Here is a 27,790-nt window from a genome sequence, read left to right as displayed (position 1 = left end):
AATTTCCCAAATACAAATATTAACAAATATCTATCCTGGAAAGAAAGCTGCAAAATTATTTCCAGAAAATTTTCTCACATAAAGTAAAATTAAAACCTGGCAGGTAATAGAAAGATTAATTAAAAGAACCTCATTCACCATCATTCACTGACGATATATCAGGCTTACAAAAAATTGCTTTAAAAGGAAATTGAGTGTATAATTATTTCAAATTAAAAGTTAAAAAAAGGCAAAGGGGATCTTTCTAAAAATAAGCTACATAACTCAAAATTAACTGTTCTGTCTACAAGCCCTAATTACATTACCCACTAACTGATACACTTTTCAACTGCAAAAATACTTTGAAAAAACTTCCAGTATCATGAACACTGACTGACAAATAAAATCCCACTTCGAAGCCAATGAGCAAATTCTCCAAAGAGCAGACTACATCCAGTATATTTCATACTAGAAAAAAAGAGAAAGTAAATGCATCTAATATGGGATCACTAGGGCCCTTCTGAATTTGAGAAAATGCACATTACTGAGAAGGCCTACATTATTCTTTGAGACTTCTAGTAGAATGTAGGTAAAAGCAGCATATGCCATTAGCCCCAGATGAAACTTGAATTAGCAAATGAGTGAGTTTATTATTATCCTTACAGACTTTTCATAGCCTACACTTTTCTGATTTGCTTTCTAAACCCTGGTATAGGAATAACAAAATGCTCTAGACTTTCATGAAACAAATGAAAAACCACCACCACCACCACCAACAATCAGATGGTTAAATGAAGAATCTGTGTGCCGGTAGAAACAAATACATTCCTAGCTCTGACAACTGAGAGGGTCTGTAATGACACCCAGCAGCAACAACCGTGCGGAGGACCTAGATCCGTGTTTCCAACCATCAATCTTCACCAATTAGAAAACAAAAACAGGGCTTCCCTGGTGGTGCAGTGGTTGAGAGTCCGCCTGCCGATGCAGGGGACGCGGGTTCGTGTCCCGGTCCGGGAAGATCCCACATGCCGCGGAGCGGCTGGGCCTGTGAGCCATGGCCGCTGAGCCTGCGCGTCCGAAGCCTGTGCTCTGCAACAGGAGAGGCCATCCACAACGGGAGAGGCCCCAGCAGTGAGAGGCCCGCGTACCGCAAAAAAAAAAAAACCCAAAAAACAAAAACACCTGGGCTCTTTGGAGAAAGGGCTGATTTCTGGACTGACGGGGGAAAAGTATAAGAAGAGCCTGGAACATCTTGTGGTACTGGGAAGTAAGGAGATAATGGAAAAGTGATGAGAGCATGCCAAAAAGACACAGATGTTGAACTGAAGGCGTTCCCAAGGACCAAAGCCAAAACAGCAAAATAAAATCATAGTGCTGTATTATAACCCATGGAGTAAAATATTCCTAAATCCCTAATAATATAAATAAGTATATGAGGAAGAGGGGACAGTGGTTCTTTCCATTTCAATCCCTATTAATGCACTGAAAAAGAATGAAGGAGAAACAGTCAACATGGCGGCGGCGGCGGCCGCAGCGGCACCCGGGGTCTCGGGTATCTTGCAGGCCGGCCGCGCTCGCTTGGTGGCCGCTTGCTGTGCGCGGCTTGGCCCTGGGTGGAGGCTATCCGGCTCCTGGACGGTCCCGCGGGTCGACCCGGCGACCTGGGCTCGGGGCTGGACACCCACGGTCGGGGGTGCGGCCTGGCGGAGGGGCTACAGCTCTGAGGTGAAGACGGAGGACGAGCTGCGGGTGCGGTATCTGGAGGAGGAGAACCGAGGAACTGTGGTGCTTGGAATAAACAGAGCTTATACCAAAAATTCATTGAGTACAAATCTTATAAAAATGCTTTCAAAAGCTGTGGATGCTTTAAAATCTGATAAGAAAGTACGGACCATCATAGTAAGAAGTGAAGTCCCAGGGATATTCTGTGCTGGTGCTGACCTTAAGGAAAGAGTCAAAATGAATTCCAGTGAAGTTGGTCCTTTTGTCTCCAAAATAAGAGCAGTGATTAATGAAATCGCTAATCTTCCAGTGCCAACCACTGCAGCAATAGATGGACTCGCTTTAGGTGGTGGACTTGAAATGGCTTTAGCATGTGATATAAGAGTAGCAGCTTCTTCTGCAAAAATGGGCCTGGCTGAAACAAAGTTGGCAATTATTCCTGGTGGAGGGGGCACGCAGTGACTGCCACGTGCCATTGGGATGTCCCTGGCCAAAGAGCTCATCTTCTCTGCAAGTGTGCTCGATGGCCAAGCAGCCAAAGCAGTGGGCTTGATCAGCCATGTTCTGGAACAGAACCAGGAGGGGGATGCTGCCTATAGAAAGGCCTTGGACCTAGCAAGAGAGTTTTTACCTCAGGGACCTGTTGCAATGAGAGTGGCAAAATTAGCAATTAAGCAAGGGATGGAGGTCGATTTAGTAACAGGATTAGCCATAGAAGAAGCTTGTTATGCTCAGACTATTCCAACGAAAGACAGACTTGAAGGTCTTCCTGCTTTTAAAGAGAAAAGGACCCCTCGTTATAAAGGAGAGTAGAAGAAAGAGAAATCTTTAAAACGCCAGTGTAATAAATATACTTCTGGAAGTATCTTTCAGATTCACATATGCCTCAGCATCTGGAATCCCAGCGACCAAAGTGAAGAGCGAGTTATCCATATACTGAATTAAGTATCTGGAGTGGACCCCTATGTGTACTTGTTCAAAGGTGTATCGTCATTTTCATTCAGATTTATAAAGCTAATAGTGTATACTGTCAAAAACGCCAATTCAAAATTAGGTATACATTTTTAAATACCTCCTGCATACGAGGCTTTCTGTTCTTAAATTTTTTAATGTGAATAATTTATATATTGCATACGCTAGGAAAAAATATTGATTGTATGTCTCCTGTGCTACAGTATGAAAATAAAATTATTTCCATGTACCAAAAAAAAAAAAGAATGAAGGAAATTGAAATTCACCATATTTGAAATATTTGCCTAATTGAAATTGAAAAACACCACAGTAACGATTGTTGCAGGCAAAAACCATTGAAAAATACTAAAACTACAAGAGGAAGGTAGGATGAGAAACCTGACATCTGCCTAGTCTCAAAATTTCAACCCAGAAAACACTTACTAATCATAAACATAGCAACTTTAAAATCCAGCAGACTCAGTTAACCAAATAATCAAAATTACCAACATGAGCTCCCACCCCCAACATAATGCACCTAGAAGAGCACACTGTTGCTTTGGTGGTGTGCCTTCCTAAAAATACACCCCCCCAAAAGATCACACTAAGGGGCGTTCTATATAATAACTAGTAGTCTTCAAAAAGTGTCAAGATCGGGCTTCCCTGGTGTCGCAGTGGTTGAGAGTCTGCCTGCCGAGGCAGGGGACACGGGTTCGTGCCCCGGTCCGGGAGGATCCCACATGCCGCGGAGCGGCTGGTCCCGTGAGCCATGGCCGCTGAGCCTGCGCGTCCAGAGCCTGTGCTCCGCAACGGGAGAGGCCACAACAGTGCGAGGCCCGCGTACCGCAAAAAAAAAAAAAAAAAAAAAAAATTGTCAAGATCATGAAAAGTGAAAGTGAGGTACTGTCCCAGATTATATTAAGATTGTGTAAAGGAGACATGAAGCCAAATATAAAAGAACATAGGGTTGAATTTATGTAAGGTTCAAAACCAGGCAAAACCAAACCCTAGTGTTTAGAATTGCATACCTAAGTAACAAAAGTATAAAAAAGAGCAAGGAAGTAAAAATCACAAACTTACAGATAATGGCTATCTTTGGTGGGAGAGAGAAATTTGTGAATGAGAAATAGCATGCTGGAGGCATCTAGGGTGCTGGCAATATGATTTTTTTTTGTTCTGAGTAGTAGTTAAATGTATGTTGGTTCCATGAAATTTCAGTAAGCTGTACATTTATGTTTTATGTACTTTTCTGTATGTATACTTCATACTATAAAAGGTCTTAATATAAAAAGTCCAAAGAAAAAAACCAACATAAGCAATCAGTGAGAGGGTAAGAGTGACTCCTAAATGAGGGATACAATATTAATTGGTATATTAACATATTTTAATATTCCTGTAAAAATAGATGAGTATTTTAAGAGATGAGCTTCTAGGGAATCCACAAGTCACTCATCCTCTTCTTAGTACTAGAGCTACAAATTCTATGGCATAAATATAATATGAAAACACAGAACTCACATATCTGGGCATAATGGTTTTAAATAGAAAGGCAGTAAAATTAAAAAAAACAAAAAAAGGAACATAAGTGCATTAAAAATGTATAGACAAATTTTCCAGTCCCAGCCAAGATAAGATGGTACCTGAGAGAAGGGAAACAAATGAAGTCCTACCACTACCCCAGCCTACCACCTGGAGCCAATAAAGACTAACATATTTACTATCTGATCCTTTGGAGAAAAAAATGGCCAGTCCCATTTCAAGACAAATGAAAGCATATGTATACGAGAAGACTTGTTTCCTAGTCTCACAGCAGCTTTATTTATAATAGCCAAAGATTGAAGACATCTCAAATGTCCATCCATACACAGGTGAATGGATAAGTAAATTGCGATATATCTATACAACAACAGGCTGTTCAGCAATAAAAAGAAACAAACTACTGATATATGTAACAACATGGATGAATCTAATGTTGAAAGAAGGGGGGTGGGGGAAGACCACCACAGACACATACAGTGTATGTTTTCATCTACATAAGATTCTAGAAAATGAATACCCCAAAGCAGTGGTTGCCAGAAAAGGGAGTGAAGGGTGCGGGAGGAGAGAGGGAGGGAGGGATTAACAAGGGGCAGGAGGAAATTTGGGGGGGGGGGGTGCCGGCGGCTGATGGACATGGTCATCATCTTATTCCGGGAGTGGTGATTTCACACTTAAAAATCAAATTGCACACTTTAACTAAGTGCAGGTTATCATATATCAAATACTCCTCAATAAAGCTGTAAAAAATAATGTACAAACTTCATCTTCAAAGTTTTGCTAAATATATTAAAAAAGGAAAGTACAAATGTTCACAGGCCATATCACAAACTGGGCCTACAAATAATTCTAAATCAACCCACCCTGATCATTCTAAATGGAGAGTTGGTTTATTATTTTAAGACCTGCTTGTGTAAACATGAAGCAAAAAGTCTGAAAGGTGGTTTTTAACAGGGAAATCATCAAACACATATAGCTCCCCACCTGGTTTATTATCTACTGGTCATAAGAATTATTCTATAGCTTACTTTTAACCTACAGAAGAAGAGAGGGGAGAATGATTTATGTAGGGATTAGCCTCAAATCTAAACATCTGAAATTACATGAATCATCATCATATCCATAAATTTTCACCTCCTTGACTCCAAGATGTATATGTAAAGCACATTTGTTAAAAGATTAATAAATAAAATAAATGAATAAAACTTTCATTTCCTGTATTGGGAAATTCTGAAACTTATTTTATTTTTTCCCTATATTTTTGTTGTACAAGTTCCCCTTGTATACTTCAGACAAGACTCTGTGACATCCTCCTTTTCCCCTGGGAAAATGTAGGAACATTATGCTATGGGGCCATTTCTGCAGAAAAAGTACAAAAGATACTGTGGAGACAAGAAACAGGGAGATTTAAGCTGAGTGGATATAATTCACAATTCCATTTTTTTCTGTCTAAATTATAGCACCATGTCACGTTACCAGCTATTTCAATAATAGCTATGATCAATCAAAGAAAGAAATGTTTTTTTTAAATCACAGACCCCAGAATGACTAAGACTGTTATATTCCACACTGAAAAGAATTACTTCAAATCTGAATTTCAGCTTCATAGAACTCTCCACAAACTGCTGACACATGAACTGCCAAAACTACAGAGAACTGCCTAAGTGTCTCACTGATAGAATATACATTATATTGATCTTCTCTTTACTATCAATTTTAATTTGAATACTCCTCTAGTAAATATTATATATGCATCCCTTTTTTTTTAAATATAGATTTTGGTAGGTATTGAGTTAGTATTTTTTCATTGCTAGGCACATATTAGCTATCTTTATTTTTTAAAGTATGGTTAAGTCCCCTACATAGGAACCTTCAAGTTGCAAACTTTCAAAGATGTGAATGTGCATTCCATCAAGTCAGGCGTGAGTGAAAGGCAGCTTGCCTTGAAAGGCAGAGGCAGCTTGCCCTCTGCCTCCTATTGCTGACGATCCTTCAGCTCTACCATATCCCACCTCCTCTCCCTCCTCCAGTCAGTAACTCTTCTTGCCTGTTCACTTGATGCCAGCCCCTGCATACCAGCTGTTGTACTGTACTACTGTACTTTTCAAGGTACTGTACTGTAAGATTTAAAATGTTTTCTTTATTTTTTTGTGTTTGGTCATTTTTTATGTATTATTCGGGTGAAAAGTATTATAAACCTATTACAGTACAGAACTACATAGCCAACTGTGTTAGCTGGGTACCTAGGCTAACTTTGTTGGGCTTACGAACAAATTGGACTTCAAATGCGCTCTCAGAATGGAACTTGTTCGTATGTAGGGGACTTGCTGTAGTTAATTCTTTATCATTTTCATGACTCTACTTATAAACATGAATGAGCCTATTTTGAGTTAACAGACAATTCCTGCCTTAATTCAATCAGTATATTCTTTTGTTCAAACAGAGTAACTTACTGACTGGTTTAGTTTGCAAAGCCCTTGAAGGAAATTCTTACCTAGCTGAATAGCTCATGTAAAAGAATTTGAACTGTAACAATTCATTTTATTCTTTATTTTGATATCTGTTCAAAACACACTGATAACTAATGATATAGTAGCAGAATTGTTTTTAATTACTTCAAATTTAAAAATGACCAGAATACCATATTGCACATCAATTATTTTGCTTATAAATCATTATATTTACCCTTGACATATGCCTTGATCAATTAACAAAAGTTAACATAATGCATGAGACAGCTGAACCTCAGTAATGTGACAGCTATAATCTAGTCTAAGTATATTCAAGACGAAGTTCCAGAATCTCATATGCTGGGCTGACAATAGGAAATCATGAGATATCCATAAGAAAGACATCACCAGATAGTGCTGGCAGTGCTATAAAGCATGATAATTTTAACATTTCTTAAAGCCGTGAATATAAAGTAAATGTTACCAAGCTGTCTAGGACCACATTTTATAAATGACTGAAAGACCCTCATGTCCTTACGGTGAAACTAATTCTATTATTTCCAAAACGCAAGATGGAGGTTATCTAATAATCACAATACTTTTCCATTCATGTTTTCCACTCTATTAAGTGACTGATGTGAATTCTTGAAGTGGGTTATGGTCATTACAACCTTAGAATGTGCTCAGCAAATCCATGAGGGGTAGTCAAACAACGTTACCTTTTTCCTCAAATAAATTAACCAGGCTTTCAGAAAGAATTAAGCAGTGTGGAAGTATAAGCACATAGTTATTTCATACGGTTTTTTTAAGATGTAGTTTTAAAACCCATTCCTTGTCACCAATGTCATAGCAGCATTATTCACAATAGCCAAAAGGTAGAAACAATCCATATGCCCATCAACAATTGAAAAACATAATGTGGTATATATCTTGTTTATGGAATATTATTCAGTCTTAAAAAGGAATGGAATGCTGACATGCTGCAACATGGATGAACTCTGAAAACATTATGCTAAGTGAAATAAGCCAGTCACAAAAGAACAGCTATTATATATTCCACTTATATGAGGTATGTAGCAAAGTCAAATTCAAAAAGACAGAAAGTAGAATAGCGGTTACCAGAGACCAAGGTGAGACAGGAACAGGGAGTTATTGTTTAATGGGTACAAAGTTTCTGTTTGAAATGATGAAAAAATTCTGGAAATTGACAGTGGTTATGGTTGCACAACACTGGGAATGTACTTAAGGTCACGGATTTGTACACTTAAAAATGGTTTAGGGCTTCCCTGGTGGCGCAGTGTATAAGAATCTGCCTGCCAGTGCAGGGGACACAGGTTTGATCCCTGGTCCGGGAAGATCCCACATGCCACGAAGCAACTAAGCCCGTGTGCCACAACTACTGAGCCTGTGCTCTAGAGGCCGCGAGCCACAACTACTGAGCTTGCATGCCGCAACTACTGAAGCCCGTGCACCTAAAGCCCATGATCCGCAACAAGAGAAGCCACCACAATGAGAAGCCCGCGCACTGCAACTAAGAGTGGCCCCCGCTCGCCGCAGCTAGAGAGGGCCCACGTGCAGCAACAAAGACCCAACACAGCCAAAAATAAATAAATAAAATAAAAATTTTAAAAAAAGGTCTAAAAGGTACGTTCTATGTTTTAGAAAGCCCCAAAAATATCCATTCCTAAGATACAAGTCTCTCAACAACTTCAAACATTTTTCTCTTCTTGAATCCCACAAAGACTGTTCCAGACCTCCTCCTTTCTCTAAATCTCCCCAGACCATCCCTTTCTCTTCTCACTCCAAAAACCACTTTTATTTCTCATTGAGTGGAGAAGATCCAGTCTTGAGGTACAAGTTTCTCCATCTTTCAATTCATCTGTATTTCTATACATACATCCTTAGCTTTCCTTCTCATTCCTTGCTAAAACTATCCAGCCCTCCACTTACTTGATACCTTCCCAACTTTAACACTTATTCTTTCTCTTCTCAAAGACCTGTAATCTTTTATTTTCTCCCACTCTGCCAGTTAACAAGGAGGGTTACAAGGGCAGGAATGGTCATTCTGAAGTTGAGTCAACTAAAAATCACTACAGAATGGATAAGATTTGTGGAAGTAATCTACCCTGAGATAGTTGACTCATAGATGAAGATTTCTAGGTCCTTTTTGTTCAGGCTGTTATGGTGCTGTGGAAAGGGTGGCTGGAAATCACACTATATGTCTGATTCCCAACTGTGGTGCTTGTTTCCTGTGTAACTTCAGGCAACTCATTTAACTCCTCTGTAGCCTCATTATTTTGTTGGGCAAACGGGTTATGACTTAACTCCACAGAAATGTTTTGAGGATTAAATAAAATAATGTATGTACTTAACTAACATTTGTTCAGTCTAAATCAGTTGAATACACTGAATGACCAAAGCATATTTCCAAAATGCAGCATGTCTTAAAAAGAAGAAAAAATGAATTGCCTTGTATGAAATATTGAAATTTAATGTTAATGACAGATAAGAGAGTTAAAAAGTATAAATCTGTCAGAATGTATATAGTCAATGCATGTCTACATGTAAGAAAAGAGGGAGAAAAAGAGGCAGATAGTCAGAGGAGAGGATAGAGACTGACTGACACAATTAGCAGAGAGGAGTTATCTGGATGCCAGAAAAGCATGTACTACTGTGGAAGACCTAATTTTCCAAGCTCCGGATGAAATATCCCTCAAGATAACCTAGCCCTTTTCCTTCGATCACACAGTCACAAAACAATCTTCTAAGGGCTAAATAACTTTCTGAGTAGTTAGAAATGAGTTGCTACAAATAGAGACCTGAGTATGTACATATATGTGTATATTTAATGCATATGTGTGTACACACACATCTATATGTAATGATATACAGTTGACCCTTGAACAATACAGAGATTAGGGGCACTGACCCTCAGCGAAGTCAAAAAGCCACATATAAGTGGATCTTAGCAGTTCAAACCTGTGCTGTTCAAGGGTCGACTGTATTACTATAAATTAGTGCTGACGGTTACAAAGCCACGAAAACCATAATAATTATAGTTGTTACTTACTGAGACCTTCAGTGTGCAAGGCCCTGTGCTAAGCTTAATTCTACATTATATCGGCCTTCTCTCTGGTATTAATTTTAATTTGAATACTCCTTTAGTGTTAGGAATTTAGGATTGTCATTTAATCTTGTCAAAGAATCCCATGTGTTAGGTACCATTATTATTCCCATTTAATAGATTTGGAGGCTAAGAGAAATTACTAATTTGCCTGAGGACACACAGCTTGTAAGAGGTCGAATTGAGAATCAAACTTCTCTTCCTCTGGCTCTTTGTTCTTAAATCTCACTTCTTAATAATTAAGACGTTTGGTTAAGGATAATTAATTCCCCACAACATGATCAATGCTGAGTGATAAAATCAGTGTGGGGCTTGCAAAGCTCTGGCCAACCTCTTCAGGTATGCGGACAACTTCAGCCAACATGGCCTACTTCTTTAAAAGGAGCAACAGGGGGAAAAAAAGAAAGTCAACAAGGGAAGAAAATTAGCTCAATCCTCTATTCAATCTTGGCTCTTCCTCATCTTCTTTCTCTTTATGAAATTGAATCATTTATTATACAACAATTATTTAGAATATATGCCAGACTCTAGGCCAGGTATCAGAGACATAAAGATGGTCCCCGCCTCGGGAACTCATAGTCTTAAAGCAGCAGCAGGTTTGAAGTAGTTAAACTACAAGAAACGGAGACAAACTGGCAAATTCTATAACAGACCCATGGGAATTATGTACTGTAGTAATCTTCTGACTACTAAAGACTTTTAAACCCTGAAAGTAGAGGCTTGCACGTTAAGTGAAAACCCACACACTGGTCTTCAGGGACTTCCTTTAGGCGCATGCCCTCAAAATATGACCCAACACTGGAACCACTGATAAAAGTTTTCAAGACTCTCTTATCAAATGCCGTGAAATGTAATCTTATAACATTTTATATTATAATCCCAAGCCTCTAGTACAGTGCCTGACACAAGGTGAGTGATCAATGGTTGCTTGGTAAGTAAAAAAATACAGGAAAAAAAAAAACACACAGGAGAAAAAGAACAAAACAAACAAAAAACAACACATACCTCCCTAAGGAAGAACTAACCACTGATATTAAAATACTGAGAAATATAAGGCAGATTTTAAAATAAATGGATATTAAGTAAATTTATACGTAGGTGAGTTTGCCATAAAATATTTTGATATGCACAACCAAAACTGACAGCTGAAGTTCTAGCATGATCCAAACAAGATAAAGATTACCTGGTCTTGGGAAATTTAAAATAGGATTTCTATAAATGAGATGACAGATGAGGCAAAACAGAAAAAAGGAAGAGCTTAACAGCTTCCAAAAATTCTTCTTCCGTCTAGTTTTAGAAAAATAAACCTGAGGTATTCATGCAAAATTTTTAAATGTTGCCGTATTACATCCTTAGCTAGGACTAATACATCTGAAAGCACTTGTGGCGTAATTGTCAACAAATATTGTCTTGTAAATGTTCTGATTATGACTAGTAGGGCCCAAGTTAATTTATTTCTAAGATCAAACCAATATTCCACTTCATTTCCTGATGTCTGGTTATTATTATAGAAGTCACAAGTTCAGAGCCTCCTTTCACTTTCTAGCAAGTGATGCTCCAAACAATTTTAATTTTAAAATAGCCTCTTTCTAAGACTAGAATTTCTGCATCAGGAGTGTGATTTGATATGTGAATTACTGCGATTAGAATGGGAAAAATGGGAGAGCAGAGGAGGAAGGAGAAGTCGGGAGAACAACATAAGAGATGCCAAGAATAGGACTTCAGTTAACTGGCCAACAGAGATTTAATCCACAAATACTCCTTGTCTCCAAAAACAGAAAAGTTGTTCTCATGACTTTTTTCCTTAATTAAGAAGAGCAAGGCGGCGGCACCAGGCAAGCAGCATGAGGCAAGTCTTCGAATCGAATCGATGTGAACATCAAGTATGTCATGAATGCACTGAGATGCCCTTTTTGGGGGGAGGGAGGGGAATAGTAAGTCTGCTTTTGGTGGTTCTATAAGGTAAAGCAATGTGTTGCCTCTGAGATCAGATTAACTTTACAAGGAAGTGGAGATGTCTTTACATTTTATTTTACAAGGTACAGTGTTTATAAGAATAACAATCTTTACCATCAGAAAAAAACGCACAGCTAATGAAAAGGAAAAGACACTGTGGATTTATCTATTATATGTAAGAAATCTAGAGATGGCTACAAAGAAATGTTACTATATATGAGCAGCAGCACTGATAGACTTCCTGTTAGATGGCATGTAAGAAGGGCATATTAATATGACTCTGTAATTTAAATGGTTCCAAGCAGCAAATTGAAAGCTAAAAAAACACTTTCAACTACTACTGTTTTCTGGGGATTTTTTTGCGGTACGCGGGCCTCTCACTGTTGTGGCCTCTCCCATTGCGGAGCACAGGCTCCAGACGCGCAGGCCCAGCGGCCATGGCTCACGGGACCAGCCGCTCCGCGGCATGTGGGATCTTCCCGGACCAGGGCACGAACCCATGTCCCCTCCATCGGTAGGCGGACTCTCAACCACTGCGCCACCAGGGAAGCCCCAACTACTACTGTTTTTAAGTAGAATTCTACTACAATACCTGAAAATGGCAAGCGCATTTCAACTGTTTTATAAGGTAAAATATAATTTAGTAAGACAAAATCAAGGTAGCTTAAAATAAAGTGAAATAACTCCATATGTGTACAAGGCACAAATAAAAGTAAAATCTAAAGGCACACAGCTTACTGAGGAAATTAACTATTCTGTAAGTACTTAAAATTTCAACAGTTTGTCACTCATTAGAGAGGTACTCAAAAGATTAAGTATGGCAGTCTAAAGTGAAGACATACTCAAGAGAAATGGCAAACTAGATTCTATTTATGTGCTACTGCCATAACTAAAATCATCCAAAATACTTTGCTTGATTTTCTTCTTAGAGTACATATAATATTGTTTATAAACTACCTACCAGTGTTGCTTATAAAGTATCTACCAAACTTGTATTTATTGAAAGTGTTAACCATAGTTCAAAAGCAATCTGACAATCAAAGTGAAACTCAAATGATGTAGTTACTCATAACTATAAAGAACACAGTACTTTCAATTATAACCATTCCAGGCTATGAAAAACACTATTATAAAAACAAACCCATACATATAATACAGCTTGAAATGAAATTTCTAATGGACCAAGCATAAACTGACCACAAACAGGATAGTTCACTTCAAGCTACGGATTCTTCATACATCTCTCTTAAGGCAGGGAGGGGAGAGTTGTTGGGTGCTAGGGGCACTGTGAAAGGAGAAGAATCCATTGACACAAGGACTCTTTATAAGACAGAGTTAATATATTAGAAATAACATTATTTATAATTCCTTTATAGGAATATTTAATATTTTAGTGTAACTTTTCTTCTCTTTTAATTAATATTTCATAACTCTTCCTTCTCACTGCTCTTCCCCAAAAGGGTGTTTTGCAGAAATAAATGAGGAAACAGCCATCATGCTCTAACAAAAAAAGGAGGCAGGAATAAAGAAAAGAAATTGATGCTGATTGCAATAACAAACAAACGCAATGAATTAAATTGACAAGAAGTTCTCATGCAGAAATAAAGAAGACTTGATGCATACAGTGTCTTTCCTCAGAGAAAGTGACATGTCATCATTCATATGGGAACATGATGGCAACAAGTTTATATAGTTAGATGTATAAAAGGGAAGAGCTGAAAAAGCTTCAATATAAAACTTTGCTATTAAGGTGCTTAAAATCGAAGACAAGGACTTAGATTTTATTCTCTGATTGCCTTATCACTCAGCAATTGGAGGCCTCTGCTTTCACCAATTCTGCCTCTTTACTGTCTTGTGAATGTGCCAGTCATCTCCACCTGAAATACCCTTCTATCTTTTTCCAATACTACCCATTTTTCCAGACACAGCTTCAGTGCCATCTCCTGCATGAAGCTTACCTTGATTGCCCCACCCTCACTGATTTATCATTGCTCCAAATTCTTCTGCAGCATCAACAACCTGTGCCACACAGTTTGGTCCTTATTTATATATTGTCATACATAGTTCACTGCTGTTTCATGTGTTTGTTTTATCACATCTATATTATATTATAACTTCTTGTGGAAAAACAACATTTAGTATTTCTTCCATACTCCTCACATTGCTTATCACTGTTCCAGGTAATTAGTAAGATATTCCATAAGCATTTGTAAAATAAATTATAATAATGATCATACTAACAGCTAATATTTATTAAGCTATGTGTACCAGACACTGGACTTCAATTAATTTAATCTTTACAGTAACTCTACGAGGTGTGTTATAATTCATATTAATGATATTAATATTAACCCCATTTTATGAGAAAAGTTAAAGTTTAGTTTAGTAACAAACAGGATCATGGTAGTGAGCATGCATCTCAAAGAAATATGCTATCCAGAAAAGATATGAAAACTAATACAATCTATGAAAAGTGTCCTAAGTAAAAGAGTAGGGAAAATAGAAAGGCTAACTACCCAGTTAATGCTTCAAATTCTCTAAACTGTTAGGGGTCCTCAAAGTCAATACCTCTATCCCCACCTGGAACTCACAGGCAAGTGCCACACAGTAGGCACACAGTAACCTTGAACAGGTGAACTTCCTGTTAGAAAAAATACACTTCATAGCCTCTCTCACATTAAAAAAATAAATAAGTAAACTGTATGGAATCCACCATTCTCTTCCTAATTTTATTAGAATAAAATAGTTATTACTGAAGAAGGAAATGACAGTGGTCTTATTTTAAAAATACTAGAACTTCCCTGGTGGTCCAGTGGTTAAGAATCCGCCTTCCAATGCAGGGAACGCGGGTTTGATCCCTGGTCGGGGAACTAAGATCTCACGTGGTGCGGGCAACTAAGGCTGCACACCTCAACTACTGAGCCCACAGCGCTATCGAGCCCGCATGCTGTAACTAGAGAGAAGCCTGCACACTGCAACTAAAGATCCTGCTGCCGCAACAAGGACCTGACGCAGCCGAAAATAAATAATAAATTTTTTTGAAAAATAAATAAAATTAAAAAAAATAAAAAATACTAACTGTCCCTCTCTGTTAAGCTCACTGCCCCCAAGCAGAATTCAGAACTTGGTCTTAATATTATCAAAAAAAAACATCCCCAGATTAAAACATTAAGTTTTACTTAGATAGAACAGTCCTTTGTTCATTTAGGAAGATAAAGGGTCAAGTGTGATAATTTCAAGAGTCCTCTGAGGAGATGATACTTCAATAAATAAATGTGTAATATATATGTGACATATAACAAATATAAATTATACATATATACAATACATCTATAATATAAAGTAATAAACCATGTTTACCAAATCAGATATATAAAAGATCACTGTTGAAGCAAATATGATTCCAAATTTACCTTTTCTCTCCCTGAATCCTCTTTAACTAACAGTAGATTTAGGCTAATCTGTGGATGACTAATCCTATAATAAAATATCTGCTATATCAAAAGACAGGATGCTACACAGAAAACAGTTAAGAATAATGAATAAACAAATTAAAAACATCTAGCTCAAAAGTAATGACCACAGAAACGCTATCTAAAGAGCCTTAAACAAGACAGAAAGACTGTGATTAATCCCATACATCCAGATTCTATTTCCATCAATCAGTTCACAACGGTTGTTCTAAAAATAGGGAAGATAATAGAGGGCCTAGAAGTATGGCTGATTTACCAGAATCCCATGGGATCAAGAAACACATTTTACATTAAAGATTTTTTCCTCATAAAAGTTTGCTATTCTGCATTTGCAAACTGTTAGACCCAAGAGACAAAACTCCTACCCTCTAAGACTCAATTTTTTTCCTCCAGTTACAATTTATTTTAAAGAATTAAGAATGGGGTTTAGTTTTGAGTGACTATTATTCTATGGAAATAAACTTTTCACAGTCAATTTTTTAAAAATACATGTAGGAAATCAATGATACTCTACTATGATTTGTGAAAATTTAAAATGTAAAATGTCTAGTAGCACAGTAGGCCTTTGCCAAGGATAAAAGATGCCAAGATAAGAATGTAATCCTTAAAGCCTTCTTAATTTCTAATTTTAAAAGATATACATGCTGTGTGTATAGAACCAAGTAACAAGTGCTTCCAAACCTTGCTACCAATACTCCAGCCAAAGGAGACAATATCAAGCATCTTTCTTTCCTATGTTTGATCTCATAAAGGATATAATATCAGTAAGAGAAGGAAAAAGGCTGCTCTCCATAAACAGTACAGGTATTAACTCTTGCTATTCCTCCTCCCTCACAAAATTTGCTAGGTAGAAATCCATTTAGGAAAAAGCTAACCCAGTGGTCATATCCTCTAGGTTCTTCTATCTAAAAGTTTGAATTATATATTTTCTCATTCTGTCAAATGTTACGACCAATGAAAAATATTTTCAAAGCACTAAGTTAGTCACAGCTATGAAAAAAATTAGGAATTACACCTGACATATAGGACATATAAGATGCAAAAGATCTATCTTATATCTACTATCTTTGTACTTCATAAAGGTGCTGACTGGATGTGCTAAAAAGAAATAAAGGTTGAACATTGTTCCCACGTTTCAGGGAACAAGCATCACTTGCTTTAAGCAGAGCTAGATCTACAACAGAGTGATTTCATCAAAGGATTAAGAAAATTATAGTGAGCTCTTTATGACTTCTTAGCGGAAGAGAAAAGAGGGTAGAAAGGTTGAGGGAGAGGACAAGTGAAGAAGTCTGAGGATTTTCATTCTTTCAGGCAAGGAAATGGGTAAGAACTGTTCTCAGAAGAGAGTTAAACAGTCCTCTGAAATACGGAGCTACAAACTAGGTGAAATCCTAGCTGATATCACTTTACCTTAATTTAGAGATACTTTGAAGGCAGTCATTTTCCAAATCATGACAAATGCTATTATCTAAAGCATTCATACACTCTCCAACGTACAAAAGGCCTTCAAAGCCATAGGTACTATGTTTTACGTTGGAACAATAGACTCTACCCTCAAGAATATTAATTTTTAGTGAAAGACACCCAAAACATCAAGCTCCATAATTCAATACAATACGCTGAATACACAGAAGGACCAAAGGACTCAGGCTCCACGGGTCCACCAGGTAAGACTTCATTTCCCAGTAAAATTTGCTTCTCTTTCTCATGTTTTTTTTTCTTTCTTTTTTTTTCCAATAGTACGTTGGAATTGACACCATATCAATACATATTGTAATTTAGGTTGAAGAGCTTAAGATTTTCCTGGACCAGGCAGGAGGTTCCAGTGAAGGCAGGGTTGGGGGAAGGAGGTAGCTTTTCAGATTGTGCAGTCCAAGAGCTCTCTCTTCCATGCCACAGTGACAAACTATTTCTTTCAAATCCATTTTTTGCATCACTGAGTACAGGAGGGCTTCTGCAGCCAGCACAGTTCACCCTAGTTGCCTGGTTACCTCAGTGACCACTGTCCCAGAGGTAACAGCCCTGCTTTCTAGGGCACAAACCAAGGAAGGGCATGTGAGGACACAGCCAGAAGAGGGCCCTCACCAAGAACCCAACCACGCTGGCCCCCTAATCTCAGACTTCCAGCCTCCAGAACTGTTAAGAAATAAATGTTGTTTAAGCCACCGAGTCTGTGGTATGTTATAGCAGCCTTAACTAAGACACCCTAAGATTAAATATACTTTCTAAAATGTATTTATAATATGAATTTGTTAAGCAATAAAAGTGAACTTCTACTCAATCTGTGTACAAACTACATCCAGAATTCCAAGAGAGTCAAATCTAAAGTAACAAGGTTTTATTACACGTGTGTATTTAAATGCACTATATGTGGTCTAAAGGTTAAGACTACTGCCTTTATCCTTTTCTCTTAAAAAAAAAATGACTGATAGAAATTATAGAGAATCTAGGATTCACACAGAGTACAGAAAACCCTATAGAAAGGAGGGTGTCATAGAACATAAGCACTATTCTAGGTTTGGGGGACCAAAGTTGAGGCACTTCTTTGATGTGTTAAGAAAAGCCCTTTTCTATGGACCATTTCTAATTCCCTAGCTACACAATAAAGGTTTTAAACTATTAAAATAAAATGACCAATAGATTTACTATCATAAATGGAACAAAATATAAATAAAAGATGGTATTTGCATAAAATGGCTCTTTTATGTGTTAGACACCGGATTTTAATTGTCCTTCATATTTTCCAAGCATAATATTTAAAACTCTTCTCTTTTTTAAATGCTGCCTTGCAACCATATTAATCTCAATAGAAAAGTACAATCTGTTCATGACTGCTGGTAAATAGAGGTCTAGACAGCAAATGATCTCTGAAAGGACGTATTTCCATTGAATAATAAATCCAAGGCACTTTGTACTATCCTATTATATACAAATGTAAGGAGGACAACAAAATAACACGAGTGAAAGGAAAATTTTAAAGAAAAAGTTACACTCTCTCTCCTTGAACAAGTTAGGAAAAAAATTATATAGGTTCCCAAAGACTCAAAATTTTAACCTAAGGAACATACTTCATAGTGATTTTTTTAAGTCAGATTATTCTTAGTGAATTCTTTTGGCTTAAGATAAAAAAACCAGATATTACTAATGCACTTAAATGTTTTCTTGGGTGGAAATGACACAATACATTTTCATCTAGAAATAAATCATTTTACTTGTTTCCTTCATCATTTCTAACTTAAAAGAAAAAAGAAATCTAGCCTTGTTTTTTGAATAATCTTGAGACAAGTTTTAATCTTTCAATGTTCAGCCTTTCAATATTTTGTACAAATAAACCTAAACTACTAATATGTTATCCAAAATGATTTTCCCCAAAGCTTCAATTACAAAAAAAGATTTTATTACAGCTTTGGCATTTAGAAATTTGCTTTCTAATAATCATCTATCAAGATTACACACTATCTACTTAGTTATTTCTTTGTAATTTTTCTATATAATTGTATTTTTTTTATTATTTAGGAACACCCAAAGACACTTTGCCAAGAATAAGATACAGCTTAGTCTGTACCTTGACAATCTATACAATCCAGTATATATGCTCAACTATATATTGCATATTCTGATAAGGGTAGTTACAGTACAGTAGTATTATTTAGCATGTATTACTGGTTGCATTTTAATAATAAAAGCTGCCTAATAAATGAACTAACCTTTGTGTAGTAGTTTACAGTCTATAGATGCCCTTCACACACATTATATCTCATTAACAATTCTGTGCAGTTCTGTTCAATGGGCCCTAACCTATCAACTCACTTTGGATAACTATTAATTTGGTACATCTTAATAAAGTTAACAGGCTTCATGTGGCATGTTCACGCAGAGATGCAGTTTTTGGCACTAAGGAGTTTAAATTAAAATTAAGGATTTTTAACAAATCCTTGAACACAGTGATCTTACTTATAAATATCTAAGTGGATAAACTATTAAACAGAAAGGTTATAAGAATCATTTGTTAGTTCTCTCACTCATCCATTTATTTATTTTTTGAGCACCTACTATGTGGTAGGCACTGTTCTGGTTAGACTGGTCATCTAGATGGCATGTATTACAATGCAATTTATATTTTAAAATAATTGATCAGTGATCATCTGATTTTTCACCATGCAAATTAGAAGATTACTGGGAAACAAAATCTTAATAATTCTAACCAGGTGAAGAAAACTGACTATGAATAGACACTACTAAAAATAAATACGTAATTTGACAGCCTAATGAGAAACAAGCTAAACAGAAACAAAATCAACATATCCATATTAAAAACCAGATATCAGAAAGGGGTCATGTGTTTGTCTTGTCTTCAGGGAACTGAATTCAATTCAAAACATCTACCTGAGAACAGGCAGTGTAAAACAATTTATGAGGTACTCTGGGGGTCAAGTTAACAGCTCACAATTATGTAAGGCAAAATAAAGCAAATTTCAATAACAAAACATTATGGGACTTCCAAGGTAGAGGAGAATTAGTTTGGAGTGAGGAATAAGGTTTATAATAACTTGGTTTTGTTATAGGTATTCCTAATCTTGGACAACTGAGATACAGACTTTAATTTTTAACTTGTTTAGTATCACCTCAAATGGAGTCATTTTAAACAAAAACCTACTGTGAAAAAGAGAAGCACTGAATTGGAAAGCAATACATTATTACCCAATTTTACCTGGCATTGATTAGAATTTTAACAATAGAATACAAAAGAAGAAAAGGTGAAAAGAAAAAAATAAGCAGAGAAGAAATCTCCGTGGTGCTACATTATCAATAATGAACTGCTATATGAAGATTCTAATTCCCAAAGACAAATCTGCAAATATGCTTCCATGATCAATATATTTAGCAGAATAAGAGCTAAATCTAGAACCCAGACGCTTAATTTTTAGTAATAAATTCTTCCTAACATATTATAACAAACTACTCTAAAATATTCTATATAAATATTTCAAACTAACAGAAGACTAATATGGAATGAAATTTAATTTTAACAAACCAGTTTCCAAGTTCCAACTTATTTTACACAGTTAGTAGTCTTTAACATGATAAGCATTGACAGTTTGTAAACCTACCATAAATTTTCAATTGCATTTGTGCAATATATAAAGTGTAGAAATGTAATATATTTAATGGCAAGGATATGCACTATATTTATATGTTTGTTATACATATCACATTTTTCAGTTTTCCTTTAAATTATAAAAAAATTCAAATAACTACCGTATTTCTTAAGAAGAAATTCATATTTTTTGAAATTACTGTCTTGTATTATCGACTTTTTATTATGCTGCATATGAAAAAGGGGATATGATAATGATGAAACATTCCTGATGCATCAGACTGAAAAATTAGACATTTACAGACCATGTCTGAAGCTAAAGTTCTAATTGGATAACCCTTTTCCCCCCTTGCTCTCATTTTGAAAGATATATAAATTTAATTTGGTTACTGGCATGGTCTATTGGACTCAACACAAGATAGTGGTTAAAAAAAATGTATTTAGAATTCCAATCTTGGTCTATTGTTCTGGTTCTAATCTCAGTTCACTGAATGCTCTTGGATAAGTCATAACTAAATGACATTTTTCAATTTTCCCATCTGTAAAATGGAGATAACTGTCCTACCTCATGAAGACATTACTGACTTTAATTAACTGGGTAAAATACTGTGAAAATCAAAAAATGATGAAAACGTTCAGTCCAATTAAAATTTAAACTTAAGTCATTATTCAAACCGAAGAGTCTTAAAATGTACTTCTTAAAATCTAAATTGAATACTCTAGTAGCATTTGTTGAAAATCACCTGACTCATCTGCACCTTCATCTTTCAAAGGGTGTGGAGTAACATCAAAGTGACAACTTACAATTTAGAATACATACTTTGACCAGCTCACTAGCTCCAGAGGTGATCTGTGGTTATGTAATAAAAGCCCAGGCTCATTTGACAAACCACAGCACAATTAAAAGATAAATGATCATCCAAGATAAATTGAATGTAACAGAACCAGTTAACAATGGAAATGGTAGGAAAAGACTGAAGTTATTGTCAATACAATACATTCAGTCTTTCCTCATCTAAATTATAAATTATGTTTATGAAAAGGTATAGAAATTGATATATTTGAAAACTAACTTGGTAGAAATGCTACAAGTGTTTATTTGCGTTTTCTTTTTCTCAATTCACAAAGCTCTTAGATGGAGACAAACAGCCTTCCTAAAGAATATGCACCACTTTTAACTCAATTCAGTAAGTAATTGGTGAGCAACTACAATATCAATTGTTCTTAAAAGGTTATGCATAATTAAATTTTATAAATTAAATTATATGTTACTGGGACTTTGCTTCCGGGAAGACAGAGCAGACAAACTTTTCTCTATTCCTCCCACTAAGTACAAGTAAGAACCAGGGACGTTGTATACAACACAAACATAAGCTGGGGCAAAGTGAGAGCGGCATGGACATATATACACCACTGAATGTAAAACAGTTGGCTGGTGGGAAACAGTAGCACAGCACAGGGAGATCAGCTCGGTGCTTTGTGATGACCTAGAGGGGTGGACAGGTACTTATTAAATGTTGCTGATATGCAGAATGATAGATCCTAGGGGAAACAGAACAAGAGCTTATTATTCCAAGGAGCATAAGGACAAGATAAAAGAAAAAATATTCAGTCCACTCTTGTCATTCACAGTAGTTATGTTCTATAACATCACCAGGAACACTAAATTAGTGAATACGGAACCACTGCTTCTAGGGGAAATACAGCATTAGGTTCCTGCAATCCTCTGATCATATTTTTGTCAACCAAATAACATATAACCTTGTTTTCTGTGTGTTTCTGTTTAAAGACACATTATTTAATATATATTGTTGATTCATTAACACTGAACTCACAGCCAACAACACTATAACTCATGCCTGAATAAAGCTTATCTAACACACATTTTCTCTGAAAGGGAAATCACAGCTTTCTTGCACTTAGGAACACTAGATAGCACTTCAGCGCTACACTTGGAGGCCCAGTGAAATCACCAAAATGTGAAAAACATAGCACCACAAAAAAAAGACACTTGTTTGCAGTATGAGAGTTAAAACAAGAAGGCAGTGCATTGCCTTGTTCAACCTCAGCTGGGAACGTGTACATAGGATGACTCCTAATGTCTGTCCCCCTGTGCATATCCATGAATGGCTGTGAAAGCACTGCAAGGTTACAAGTAAATTTTAGCTAGTAGGTGAACCTGCAACTGCAGAATCTGTGAATAATAAGGATCAACTGTATATATTCAATCACAAAAATTTAGAGCAGAAAGTGACTTTAGAGATCATCTTTCCAATGTTCTCATTTTTCAGATGCAAAAAGTAAGAGGTGGAAGAGCTGCATGATATAGGTAAGGTCAGAATCTAATTAATGCAAATCCCCAAAGTCAGAACATATGGCACTTCAGAGAATGAAGAATATTCTTCAGTTTTCCTCAGAGGAGATCCACAAAGTTGCATGTATCAGGACGAAAGTCCCTGATAAGGAAAACCACTGTAGTCTACTCTTCAGAGCCAGTGGCCAAGCAGAAAGGCTAGAAATTGGCCTCCCATGAAACTTCAGCTTGACCTTGTCAAAGTTAAGATAGGGGATGATAACCAGCCAACTTAAGTATAGGTTCTGGTACCAGGTTCAAAACACTATATTATTAGAAAATTTAGCAACTAAACTTCAAAACTGAATGATGAGCTTTGGTATTTTTCTTTTCTAATATATATTTGGATTGACTATATAAAAAGAAAACAGCCAAAGCCCACAGATGGGGGAAAAAAGAGAATACCTCAACAGACCAAAGTTTGGCTAAGTGATACCCAAAGTGATGGGTGATTATAATTCACTTAAGAGTAAAGTTAGCAAATTAAAAGGAATTTTAATTTGAAATGTTTATGATATTCTTACAAGAAATAAAGACAAGCATAATTGGTAACCTGCTAAATTCAAAATTTTAGAGTACAACATATTTCTCAATACAGAAAGATCAGTGGAACAAAATAACTATTCTGGACAGATGTTAGAATATATAAAAATGTGGTACAAAATACAAATTGCATCATACCAGTTCTGAAAACAAGCTGAATATTTAAAAAAAAACAAAAAACTAAACTTGAATCCAAAGGTGAATTTTCAATTCTCATTACTTTGGGGCATTATTTGACCAAAGTCATTACTTCCAATTCCTTGCTAATCTTTTTCCAACAACCTTCTTTGCTGATTCATCTTCTCCCAGCCTCTAAAAATGTTGACAGGCCCCAAAGCTCAATCCTTCATCCTCTTTATCCACATTTATTCCTTTGGCTATATCATCCAGTCTCATAGTTTTAAATTCCATCCATATACTGACAGTGTCCAAAATAAATCTCCAAAATTCTAAATTCATTATATTCATCAGCTACTTGACATATGAAGATGGTTAACTATTACAATATCAAACTCAACATACTCAAAACTGAACTTTCAATCTTTCTTCCTAAACCCACTCTTCCACATTCTCCTCCATTCTCAGATGATGGCAACTTCATCCTATGGCTCAGGCAAAAATCCTCGACTCCCTGACTCCTCTCCCTTTCTCGCACACCTGTCAGCTCTATGTATCAGTTATGGTTTAACCTGGGGATCAGAACCTTCCAGTGATACGGCATCAGGAATTTATTATAAGGATCAGACCTTACCACTGTAGGAGAAGCTAAGGAGTACAGATCACAAAGGATATGATTGGAGGATCAGAGAAAAGTCACTAACCAGGGACCATTCAGGGGCACCTGTGAAGAAGTTTGTGGAAACCTGTTGCCTCTATGTTTGATGGTGGGCCTGAAAACAGTGATGGCAGGGCAGAGTTGGGAAGAAAAGAATGTACCACAAGCTCCTAAAACAGTTACTAGCAAAGAGAAGGTGCTTAATATTTATTTGTTTATCAAATGAATCAACCAAAGTTCTGGAAGGAGAGAAGAAATGAGGCAAAGGTAACATCTGAATAAATAATGGCAAGAAATATTCAGAACTGATGAAAAACAATGTAACGTATTTTCCAGAAGCCAAGTAAATTTCAGTTAGAAAAACAAAAATCCATACCTAGACTCATCACAGTGAATCTAAACTACACTAAACACAATGATTGGCTCTTAAAAGTAAAACAGAAAGGAAAAAAGGTTATCTTCAAAGGAGACAATTGTACTGACAGCTGACTTCTCAACAGTAACACTGAAAGTCAGAGGACACTGGAATGAAATCATCGATATGCTAAAGGAAAAATAACCATTTATTTCAAATTCAATGTCCAATGAATAGGGTAAACTAAAGACTGTCATAAAAACAATGGAAATTAGCTACTAGCAGAGTCTAAAAGAAATGTTAAAGAATATAACTACTGACAGAAGTTTAATAGTTCCACATAAAAGGTATGAGATAATAGAGGGGATGCATAACAAAAGAAGTTATAAATAAATAAGAAAAGTAATCAAATATTGGCTGTACATAATAAAAACAATAATGTATTATGGGCTTTAATAAAAAGGAAAAAAGTCAATAATTACACATAAGTTGGAAAGAAGTGAGTAGAATAAAAGTACATTATTTGGAAAGGTAAAAATGTCAACTTTAGACTTACTGAGTTAAATACACATGCTAAAATTTCTGGAGTAAAATTTCTAGAACACAACTTCAAACTGAGCGGGAAAAAAATGAGAAAAAACTATCAAAAGGCGGCAAGAAAGAAGAAGAAAATAAATACAGAAAAGGTAGGACAAATAACACAAAATAAGATGGTGAAATTTTTTCATATTTTTGATTAATTTAAGTAAGTATAAAACATAAAATGCTCCATTTAAAAGATAAAATATAACCAAAGATAATAAATACAGCTAAATGTTATTTACAAGAGATAAATCTAAAATATAAGGAAAGAGAATAAAGTTAAAGGGTAAAACAATATATACAAGGTGTATTTGTTTCCTAGGGCTTCCATAAGAAAGTACCACAAACTGGGTGGCTTAAAACAACAATTTATTGTCTCGCAGTTCTGGAGGCTAGAAGTCTGAAATCAAGATGTTGACAGAGGGGGCTTCGCTGGTGGCGCAATGGTTAAGAATCTGCCTGCCAATGCAGGGGACATGGGTTCAAGCCCTGGTCCGGGAAGATCCCACATGCCGCGGAACAACTAAGCCTGTGCATCACAACTACTGAGCCTGCGCTCTAGAGCCCCTGAGTCGCAACTACTGAGGCCGCATGTCGCAACTACTGAAGCCCGCGAGCCTGGAGCCCGTGCTCTGCAACAAGAGAAGCCACCGCAATGAGAAGGCGGTGCACTGAAATGAAGAGTAGCCCCCGCTCATCACAACTAGAGAAAGCCCATGCACAGCAATGAAGACCCAACACAGCCAAAAATTTTTTAAAAATTTAAAAAGATGTTGACAGAGTCATACCCCCTCTGAAATCCATGGGAGAGAAATCCTTTCTTGCCTCTTCCTAGCTTCTGGTGGTTTGCTGACAATCCTTGGCATTCCATGGCTTACAGCTGCAGCATTTCAATCTCTGCCTCCCTCATCACATGGCCTTCTCTCCTCATGCATCTCTATATCTCTTCCCCTCTAATTATATCTCTCTAATGACACTAGTCATATTGGATTAAGGGCCCACCCTATTCTAGTATGATCTCATCTTCACTTATACCTTGATTGCATCTACAAAGATCCTATTTCCAAACAGAATCACACTCACAGGTACAGAGCATGCAACATACCTTTTTGAGGGACACATTTCAACCTACTACAGCAGGCAAGCACTAACCAAAAAGAGAGAAGTGGGAAGAAAAAAGCTAACAGAGTTCTAGTAATGTCTACTAACATCAGACAATGTACTACGTGAGAACAAGGGTAGTAAGGTAAAATCAGTTAGAGGTTATTTCGGTAGTCCAGGTAACACAATGCTTGTTTGAATTAAGATCATGACTAGGGAACAAAAGAAAGTCAACATATTTAAGCAATATCTAGGAAGTAAAAACTAACAGGACTTCACTGGATAACCAGGTAAGGTAGACAAAGATGATTTATAGGTTTCTGGCTTGTAAAACTGATTAGAATATGTTATTAATCTCTATCTTCTAGCCAGTTACTTTCTAAAGCACAGATAATATCAATTCTTTTTATTGGTCACTAACTCTCCACGGTTAGTCCTAATTCTCTACTCTGCTTTTCTTGGTCTATCACAATCTGGTCCTAGCCTACTTTATTCAAGTGTTCACTTCCATAAACTCTAATGATTCGATAAACATTTCATGTAATTTCATGACTTTTTTCAGACTATATATCTTGAATGCCATGCCTATGTATTTACAAAGTTCTACTCAAATGAACCTTCTTCTATAGAACCTTCATTGTACTATTATTGACAATTAAAATATTTTATATGTAATATAAGATTGTCTGGGCTTCTGTAGTACTTTACTCACACTGAGAGTACAGCATCTGTCACATTGATATTTATCTACATCTGTCCCTCCAGTCAAGCTACTCATACCTTCAGGATAGGGCTTACCCATCTTTTTATTCCCAGCACCTCACAATGTGGTTTGCACACAGATGGTTTTCCAGGAATGGTTACTGAATAGTGATCATTAATCAGTTTTAACTAGTACTGCTACTTACTATGCCAAAAGTCCAAAAGTAAATGGAAGACAAAGAGGATAGTGATTTCTTTTTCATTTTTATAAATTAGATTCTGAAAAAGATGAATAAAGGTCGTTGTTTCTTAGTAATGAATTCATGTAATTTACAGTTAATGTATTCTAAACTCCCCTGAGACTATGTAATACGGTCTATACTTTCTACTATAAATCCATATTTAAATGCTGAAGCAATTTTAACATCTAAATAATACATAGTCCAGCTCTAGTTATGAAAGTTAAAACATTACTCAGAAGAGGTAAATTTGATGATATTTGAGGAACTCGTGTCACTGTATAATGGTCAGGAAAAATACTTTTGATACTAACATGTTAATTTACTACAATTTAGATCATCAATTCTCAAACAATTAAATAAAAACAGAATGTACGTTCTTAAAAAGCTGCATAACCTAGACTTCCTCTGACGACTGAAAACATGCGTACGAAACCTGCAATGATTTCTGTTTATCAGCATGAACATGAACTATCTCTGAGCTGCAGATATAGAAAATTTCTAGTTGATAGAGGTTTCTAATTAAAATATTACAAGGTGGTAATGTACTATAAATACAATTGCTAAATCTGTAGTGTTTACCCTGAACAATGCTGGTATGTATATATGCATTTAGAAAATCTAAAGCTTAAACTGTTATTACACAATGAAATACGTTTCCTACATATAATTGAGTATAATTTTTTGAAAACAAAGGTCATATATAACAGGTACCAATATAATAAAAGTAAGATACTGAAAACAACCACTAGCAACACCACTTCATGAAGCTTTGCAAAAATCATGGATCATAATTGCTCTTACTATCCCATTATTCAACACTTGGAAGTCCAGTTTGCTAAGATAGTTTT

General features: G+C 36.2%; 2 protein-coding genes across 8 annotated transcripts in view; one reads left to right on the top strand and one right to left on the bottom strand.

Annotated features, from left to right (window-relative positions):
- The window catches only part of RNGTT (RNA guanylyltransferase and 5'-phosphatase), a 250,509-nt gene that overhangs the window by 88,048 nt on the left and 134,671 nt on the right, over positions 1-27,790 (bottom strand). The window lies entirely within an intron of this gene.
- Positions 1,104-3,314, top strand: LOC113611572 (methylglutaconyl-CoA hydratase, mitochondrial-like). The gene is given in 1 exon segment (XM_027090789.1): positions 1,104-3,314. A coding segment is annotated over 1 exon segment (1,023 nt). The 5' UTR covers positions 1,104-1,491; the 3' UTR covers positions 2,515-3,314.

The sequence above is a fragment of the Aethalodelphis obliquidens genome, unplaced genomic scaffold (genome assembly GCF_003676395.1).
Source record: "Aethalodelphis obliquidens isolate GAN/ISIS:26980383/991018 unplaced genomic scaffold, ASM367639v1 scaffold3, whole genome shotgun sequence".
NCBI lineage: Eukaryota > Metazoa > Chordata > Mammalia > Artiodactyla > Delphinidae > Aethalodelphis > Aethalodelphis obliquidens.
The sequence above is the reverse complement of the archived record's forward strand: the minus strand, read 5'-3'. Positions and strand labels throughout refer to the sequence as shown.